We start from the raw sequence: 8,089 nt of genomic DNA, 5'->3' as shown, positions 1-8,089 counted from the left end.
CCTGCCCCGCAGCGGAGCCCGCACCGAGATCCCCGGCCCTCGGTCCTGCGCTCAGCACGGTGACCCTCGAGGGGACGGAGCCCAGGGGACAGATCCCGAGGGACCAGCCAAGGCAGTGCTGCCAGGGTGACAATGCCAGGGTGACAATGCCAGCCCCATTCGGCGCTGGGACTTGGAGGAGCCTCCAGCAGGGACAGGGCAGAGCCAGGCTGGGACACGGCACGTTTGTGGCTCGGGAAGACACAGAGGGCTGGAGGAGATGGCGCTGCACCCGGATCGGCCGTGTTGGCTCCGGCCCACGGAACAGGAACAGCTGCATGTGGAGTTGCATCCACTGCAGCCAGACTTGGGGCAGGAGGGTCTCTCAAGGGCGCGCTCGGCTTCCAGAACCTTCCGCCCTGTTCCGGGCTGGATGGATTCCCTAAGGACACGGTCGGGGTGGGAGTGGGGGCTGGCGCTGCTGCGGGCTGGGGTCCCAGTGTAGCTCGGTGTGGAGGAGATGGGAGCACGCTGGGAAAACGGCCAGGAAAAGGGCCTGGAAGGGCTCAGCTCTGCTTCCAGAAGGGCCCCGGAGACGCCTCCGGTGCCGGGGGGATGGGGGGCAGCTTGCGCTTGTGCTTGCTCTGGGTAACCGCGCTTTGGGACTCAATATTCCGGATGGGGGACGGGTGGTGCCGGGGTGGCCGCTGGAGCCGTGGTGGTGGGAGGGCCTGGGGGGCTCCAGCGGCACTCACGGGGTGCCCCGCTGGGCTCTGTGTGGTGTCTCCGTGTCCCCTGGTGTGACGGAGCCGGGGATCCGCGCTCTGCGGCGCAGCTTCGGCCGCAGACACGCCGGGAGCTGCCGTCGCTTCTCCCCGAAGGGAACCGGATCGTGTGACGGGACCGACACCGGGACAGCCACCCCGGCTGGGCAGGGGTCCCGCTCCTGCCCCCCTCCCCCAGCTCTGCTCTCTGCAATTCTATTTTTTGAGGTTATTTAAAATAAAAGCTTCTGATGGCTCTGGGGCTCCGGGTGCTGTGTGTGGGGCTGGGGGGCACCGGGGGAAAGGTTCTGCCCCCCCGCCCGTGGCCAAGGGGCCACCAGGACACGGCCAGGGCCTTCCACCCCCTGCGACCACCTCACCCGGACACCAGGTGACAGCTCAGGACTGGGGTGCCAGCAGGGTCACTGTCACATCCACGGGGGTGGCCCCAACGCCCCCCGTGCTCCCTGGGGACAGACGGGGGGGTCTCACACTGGGGGGACCGACTGGGACACAGACACCCCGTGCCACTGGCTAGGCGTGTGGCTGTGCTGGCCCTGCCCTGCTGGGGACACCCCGGGTGGGTTCTGGAGGATTGGGCACAGGGGCTGCGGGGCAGGACCGGGGGGGTCCGGGCGTCCGGAGCGGGGTGGGACCCTTGGGGTTGGGACCCTGCGGTGTGGGACCCTCACCAGGGATTTGGGGGCGCAATCTCGGGCAGGGGCCGTGCCCCGAGGAGCCCCGTTCGGGGTGGGGGGGGGGTGACACTGTCGGGGGGGCGAGCGGGGCCGGACCCCGGCACCTCCAGCTGCAGCCACAGCGGCAGAGCCCCCCCGGTCCGGGGACCCCTCGGAGCCCCACCCAGCCGGTTCCGGAGCCCCCCCCCCGGCCCGGGGACCCCCTCGGAGCCCCACCCAGCCGGTTCCGGAGCCCCCCCCGGCCCGGGGACCCCCTCGGAGCCCCACCCAGCCGGTTCCGGAGCCCCCCCCGCCGTGCCCAGCCCGGCCCCTTCCGCCGCCGCCATCGGGCCCCGCCCGGCCATGCAGCGGGTGAGCCCGGGGGGCTCCGGGGGGGGTCCGGCGGAGGGGGTGGGGGTCCGGGGGTCCCTAAGGAGGGCGGGGGGTTGTGCGGGGCTGTCCCGACACCTCCGGTCGGGATTAGCGGGGGTCGAACACCCTTAGTTGGGGGGTCCCCGTGGGGGTGCCCAGCGAGGGGCGCTGCCCCTGAGCCCCCTGCTGTCCGCGGCAGGGGGGGCCCCCCGAGGTGACGTTCGAGGAGGTGTCCGTGGGTTTCTCCCCGGAAGAGTGGGCGGAGCTGCGGCCGTGGCAGCGGGCGCTGTACCGAGAGGTCATGTGCGACAACTACGACCTGGTGGCCAGCCTGGGTGAGGGGGCGGGGGCGTGGGGTGGGGGTGCCACGGGCTGGGCTGGGGGTGCCATGGAGCAGGGAACGCAGCTGGAGGCTGGGCTGGGGGCTCAGAGGCTGGGCTGGGGATCCGGATGCTGATCTGGGGGTCTGGGGGTGTGCCCGGGGGTCTGGGGTCTCTGGGGTTCAGAGGCTCAGCCAGGGGTCTGGGTACATGGCTGGGGGTCCGTAGGATCCGTGGGTTCCGAGGCCGAGCTGTGGTCTGGGGGCTGAGCCGGGGGTCTGCAGCTCGATTTGCCCCGCAGAGTTCAGCCCTGATGTCATCCGGGGCTCCGGGTGTGTCCCGGGTGTGTCCCGGGTGTGTCCCGGGCGTGTCCCGGGTGTGTCCCGGGTGTGTCCCGGTGTGAGGGACAATGGCCCCGGGACCCCCCGCTGCCCCCAGCACAGCCTCCCGATTAGGGACGACCCCCCAGTGACCGTGACACCCCCAGGTGTCGGGGGGGCACTGAGGGTCCTCTCTCCCACGCAGACCCCAACTCCGAGTTCAGCCACATGAAGGAGGAGTCAGCCGGGCGGGGTCCCTGCGCTGGGGGGCCCAGCGGAGCTCCCGGCACCACCGACACCTGTGAGTGACCGGGGACACCCCGCGGGGACCCCTCTGGGGCTGGGGGGTCGCTGTGCAGGGCCAGCCCCGTCTGACACCCCCTGGACGGTGACACGGGGTCGTGGGGCCGGCGGTGGCCCAGGCTGTCCCACGGTGACACTCTGTTCCCAGCAGGTGCCTGGGGCGGTTCTGACAGCAAGGATGGCACCGTGGGGCACTGGGAGCCGGGCTCCGATGTCCCCCGCTCGGGCCGTGCCCGGCTCCTCACCGAGGCCGCGCCCCGGGCGGACCCGGACCGGCCCCACCTGTGCGGCACCTGCGGCAAATCCTTCCGGCACCTCCGCAGCCTCCTGGCGCACAAGAAGCTGCGCGGAGGGGCCCGGGCCCGGCACGGCTGCGCCGAGTGCGGCCGCACCTTCTGCCTGCGGGGGGACCTGCTGCGGCACCGGGACGCGCACCGGGCGCGGGCCCCGGGCCCCCGGCGTGCGGGCCCGGCCGAGGAGCGGCCCTTCGTGTGCGAGCGCTGCGGGAGCGCCTTCAGCTGGAGGGAGAGCCTGCAGCTGCACCTGCGGGAGCACCGCGCCCCCGAGCGCGCCCACCCGTGCCCCGAGTGCGGCCGCGTGTTCCCGCACCCCCGGTACCTGTGGCTGCACCGCCGGGCGCACTCGGGGCTGCGCCCGTTCCGCTGCGCCCGCTGCGGCCGCGCCTTCGCCTCGCAGGCCAACCTGAGCACGCACCGCAGGACACGGCGGCGCTGCCGGCCCCGCGGCCACGGCCCCCGCGGGGACGGGGACAAGGACAGGGACACCCGCGGGGACGGGGACGGGGACACCCCTGGGGATGGGGACACCCGCGGGGACGGGGACGGGGACACCCGCGGGGACGGGGACACCCGTGGGGGTGGGGACAGGGACACCCGTGGGGACGGGGACAAGGTCACCCGCGGGGACAGGGACACCAGTGGGGATGGGGACAAGGTCACCCGTGGGGATGGGGACACCCGTGGGGACAGGGACACCCGTGGGGATGGGGACAAGGTCATCCGTGGGGATGGGGACAGGGATACCCGTGGGGACAGGGATAGGGACAGGGACACACGCGGGGGCAGGGACAGGAAACCACCTGGGAACAGGGATAGGGACAGGGACACCCGCGGGGACAGAGACGGGGACAGGGACACCCATGGGAATGGGGACACCCGCGGGGACGGGAACAGGAAGCCGCCTGGGGACAGGGATAGGGACAGGAACACCCATGGGAATGGGGACAGGGACAGAGATAGGGATAGGGGTAGGGACCCGCCTGGGAGCAGGGTCCCGTCCAGGGACAGGGACACCCGCGAGGATGGGGACAGAGACCCGGGTGGGGACAGGGGCAGGGACACCTGTGGGGACGGGGACAGGGACCCGCTCAGGGACAGGGCCCCCCGCAGGGATGCGGCCGTGCTTGGGGACAGGGACCCCGTGTGACACAGGATCCTGCTCAGGGCCGGGGGAGCCCTCGGGGACAGGGCCCTGCCCGCGGGTGACCAGCAGCAGTGACCGTCCCGGTGCTCCTCTGGGTGTGACCTCGCCGCTGCCGCGGCCACCCCCGGAGGCTTCTGCAAGCCGGGGGCTGCTCCGTGTCCCTCCGGAGCTCGGGAATCCCGCCGGGATGTGATGTGCCTCCGTGTTCCCTTGGGATCTGAAAGGATCGGGGATGTTCCCCGTGTCCCTCTGGACCTCAGGAAATCTCTCCGGGACGTTTCTCCACGTGCCTTTCGCACTCGGAAAATCTCTCCAGGACACTTTTCCGTGTCCCTTTGGACCTTGAGATGTGCTCCGGTGCTTCCCAGTTCTCCCAAACCCTGAGAAATCCCTCTGGGATGGTTCTCCGTGTTACCTTTGCACCTTAGAAACCCCCAGGGATGCTTCTCCGTGACCCTGAGGTGTCTTCGGACCTTGGAAAATCCCTCTGGGAGGTTTTTCCGCGTTCTCGTCAGACACCCAAGTGCCTTCGAGTCCTGGCATGTCCCTGCGGGGCATTTCCCAGTCCCTCCCAGTGCCCTGCCCGTGTTTGTATTTAAACCCAGAAGTTTCTTAAGTCTATTTATTTTAATTTGTTCTATGTAATTTTTTTCTTTTCTTTTCTTTTTTCTTTTCTTTTCTTTTCTTTTCTTTTCTTTTCTTTTCTTTTCTTTTCTTTTCTTTTCTTTTCTTTTCTTTTCTTTTCTTTTCTTTTTTCTTTTCCTTTTCTCTTTTCTCTTTTCTTTTTTCTTTTCTTGTTTCTTTTTTTTCTTGTTTCTTTTCTTTTCTTTGTTATTCCAGTTGTGCTCTTCTGCTTAGCCCAGTTTTCCTACTCCATTCTGTTCTTCCTATTCCATTTAATTCTATTTATTTCCATGCTATTTATTCTCTGAGGAGGAAGGGCAGGGAGGAAGAGGAAGGGAGGGAGGAAGGACACTCCTCTGGGCTCTTTGTGATGGCTGAGCCATGACCGGGCTCTTGTGGCACCGCGTGTCCCCCAGTGTCCCCCCTTCCCCAAATAAACAATCGCCAAAAATCTGCGTTAATGTAGAAATGAGTAAAAAATGAAAATATGGGGGGGGATCCACACACCCGGGGGGGCACCTGCAGCCCCACAGCTGCTCCCAGTCTGGCCCAGTTCACCGGGCCCAGCCCCACAGCCCCCTTAGGGGAATTTCCCTCCTCCCCAGTAAGCTGGAGGCACTGGGAGCACTGGGGGTGTCACCGAGCGGGGGACAGATGGTGACGTTCCCATGGGGATGGGGACACGCTCCCCCCCCTCTGCCCCGGAGCTGGGAGCGAGGGCGGGACGTGCTGGGGAAACTGGGACAGCACGGAACCGGGAATGGCGGGCACGGGAACCCCCGGTCACCTGTCCCCTGTCCCCCAAGGCCACCACCGACCTGTCCCCAGGTGCCACATCCACGCGGCTTTGCGATCCCCGGAGCTGGACAGGAGGAACAGTCCCCAAATATTCCCCAAATCCTCCCTGGTGCCACCTGGGGCTGTTCCCAGCACCCCCAGCCCGGCGCTCCGTGCCGGTGTCACCTCCCTGTCACCTCCCTGTCACCTCCCTGTCACCTCCCTGCCACCCCCGGTGCCTTTTTTGGGATGTCGCAGCTCAACGTGCCGGGAGCGCACGTGGCGGGGCCGCAGGAATCGGGGTCGGGAGGACGGGGCAGGGCGCCCTGTGCTCTCAAATAACCAGGAAAGTTCCCCGATTTGCCACCTCTCTTCTCTCTCCCTCTTTTCCTTTTTTTCCTTCTTTCCCTTTCAGATAAAATCACGAGACCGCGAGACATCTTCCCAATTAAAGTCCCCAAATTAGACCCGAGCGGGGGTTGAGATGCTGAGGTGGCTTCAAGGATGCGGCTTTGTGGGACCGAATCTCCTCGGGGCTGAAAAATTCGGGAATTCCGCTCCTGGAGCCGAGCTCGGCAGGGAGCAGGGGCGGGTACGGCTGTCCCGGAACCGCGGGGATGGAGCGGGGTCCGGAGGGACATTTCCTTATTCCCTGCATCCACAGGGACCCCAAGGATCCACAGGGACATTTCCTCCCTCCCAGGATCCAGAGGGACATTTCCTCCTCTCCAGGATCCAGAGGGACATTTCCTCCTTTCCCAGGATCCAGAGGGACATTTCCTCCTGTCCCAGGATCCAGAGGGACATTTCCTCCTGTCCCAGGATCCAGAGGGACATTTCCTCCTGTCCTGGATCCAGAGGGACATTCCCTCCTCTCCAGGATCCAGAGGGACAATTTATCCTTTCCCCAAGATCCAGAGGGACATTTCCTGCTGTCCAGGATCCAGAGGGACATTTCCTCCTCTCCAGGATCCACAGGGACATTTCCTGCTGTCCCAAGGATCCAGAGGGACAATTTATCCTTTCCCCAAGATCCAGAGGGACATTTCCTGCTGTCCAGGATCCAGAGGGACATTTCCTCCTTTCCCCAGGATCCAGAGGGACATTTCCTCCTCTCCAGGATCCACAGGGACATTTCCTCCTGTCCCAGGATCCAGAGGGACAATTTATCCTTTCCCAGGACCCAGAGGGACATTTCCTGCTGTCCCACATCCTCGGGGGTCCCACAGCAGCTTCCCGAGGGAATTCCAGCCCCAAGGAAACGCCAGCTGCGTGCGCTGGTTTTGCTTCGCTAATTTGAAATTCTCCTTTCCTTTTTCCGCAGAAACTTTCTCATTGGTCTGACAAGGTGTCAGTAATGAAACTCCGGCACTGATTGGTCCTTGTGGAAGGGAGAAAATTTCCGAAAACCTTTACAAACCACCCCCCGCTCCCGAAAATCAGCACAAACCAAACTCGGGACACCGGGGCGGGCTCGGAGCAGGAATCCTGATCCCCTGCTGCCAAGGAGTTTTATTTTATCCATTTCTGGTGACAGTTTTGGCACCTGGATGGGACCTACTCCCGAATTTCAGCCGAGGGATCTCGAGGGATTTTTGGGGAGAAACTGCGGCCCCAGAAATGGGAGCAGGAGCCCTGGGAAGGACAAGGCACCCGAAAGGGTGGGGGCAGCAAAACCCCCCAGGGCCGGGTTTAGAGGACTCTAGGGGTTGGGGAACAGGTTTGGAATGCCACGCGGTTTATTATTTTATTTTATTTTATTTTATTTTATTTTATTTTATTTTATTTTATTTTATTTTATTTTATTTTATTTTATTTTATTTTATTTTTATTATTTTATTTTATTTTTATTTTATTTTATTTTATTTTATTTTTATTTTATATTATTTTATTTTATATTATTTTATTTTACTTTATTTTATTTTACTTTATTTTATTTTTATTTTATTTTATTTTATTTTATTTTATTTTGATTTTATTTTATTTTATTTTACTTTATTTTATTTTATTTTATTTTATTTATTATATATTTTAATATAATAAAGGTTATATTTTGATATTTTATATATGATATTTTATATAATAATCTATAAACATATTATTAATTATATAAATTATACAAATTTATATTATAAATTCTATTTATTTATTTATTTACTTATTTGTTTATTTATTTATTTATTTATTTATTTATTTATTTATTTATTTGCTTGCTTGCTTGCTTGCTTGTTAGTTTGTTTATTGTTTTATTTATAAGTGGGAATGGCTCACGCAGCAAAAGGAGGGATTCTGGGAGAACTCTGAGGATGCCCCTGGAAACTTTGGGGGAAACAGTGGATGGGGCACCGCAGTTCCTGAGGGCTGAATTTGTCCCGAACGGGGATTTTGGGAAAGGGGAGAGCAGCCGGGAGCCCCAAAGGCGGCTCACAAACCCCCAGCCCTGAGGTGGGGATGAGGAATTAATTCCCCGGGAAGGAAAAGCTGAGTTTGGAACTGGCGCGGGAGGAATT

At 61.3% G+C, this 8,089-nt stretch overlaps 1 protein-coding gene across 1 annotated transcript; it reads left to right on the top strand.

Moving 5' to 3' along the window:
- Positions 1-1,760: 1,760 nt before the first annotated feature.
- REPIN1 (replication initiator 1) lies at positions 1,761-6,923 on the top strand. The gene is made up of 5 exons (XM_033067881.1): positions 1,761-1,792; positions 1,992-2,127; positions 2,638-2,733; positions 2,887-3,522; positions 6,904-6,923. The coding sequence occupies exons 1-5, from the start codon at positions 1,784-1,786 to the stop codon at positions 6,921-6,923; spliced, it is 897 nt and encodes a 298-aa protein (XP_032923772.1). The 5' UTR covers positions 1,761-1,783.
- The last annotated feature ends 1,166 nt before the right edge of the window (positions 6,924-8,089 follow it).

Source organism: Catharus ustulatus, chromosome 1, assembly GCF_009819885.2.
Source record: "Catharus ustulatus isolate bCatUst1 chromosome 1, bCatUst1.pri.v2, whole genome shotgun sequence".
In the NCBI taxonomy this organism is placed as follows: Eukaryota; Metazoa; Chordata; class Aves; order Passeriformes; family Turdidae; genus Catharus; species Catharus ustulatus.
Note: the sequence above shows the minus strand (reverse complement) of the source record. Positions and strands in the feature narration are given on the sequence as shown.

Excerpts from the sequence above, each read along its gene's own strand:
- REPIN1 (XM_033067881.1), top strand. Across the intron at positions 2,128-2,637 it reads CGACCTGGTGGCCAGCCTGG|ACCCCAACTCCGAGTTCAGC; the intron begins GTGAGGGGGCGG and ends TCTCCCACGCAG. Across the intron at positions 2,734-2,886 it reads TCCCGGCACCACCGACACCT|GTGCCTGGGGCGGTTCTGAC; the intron begins GTGAGTGACCGG and ends TGTTCCCAGCAG.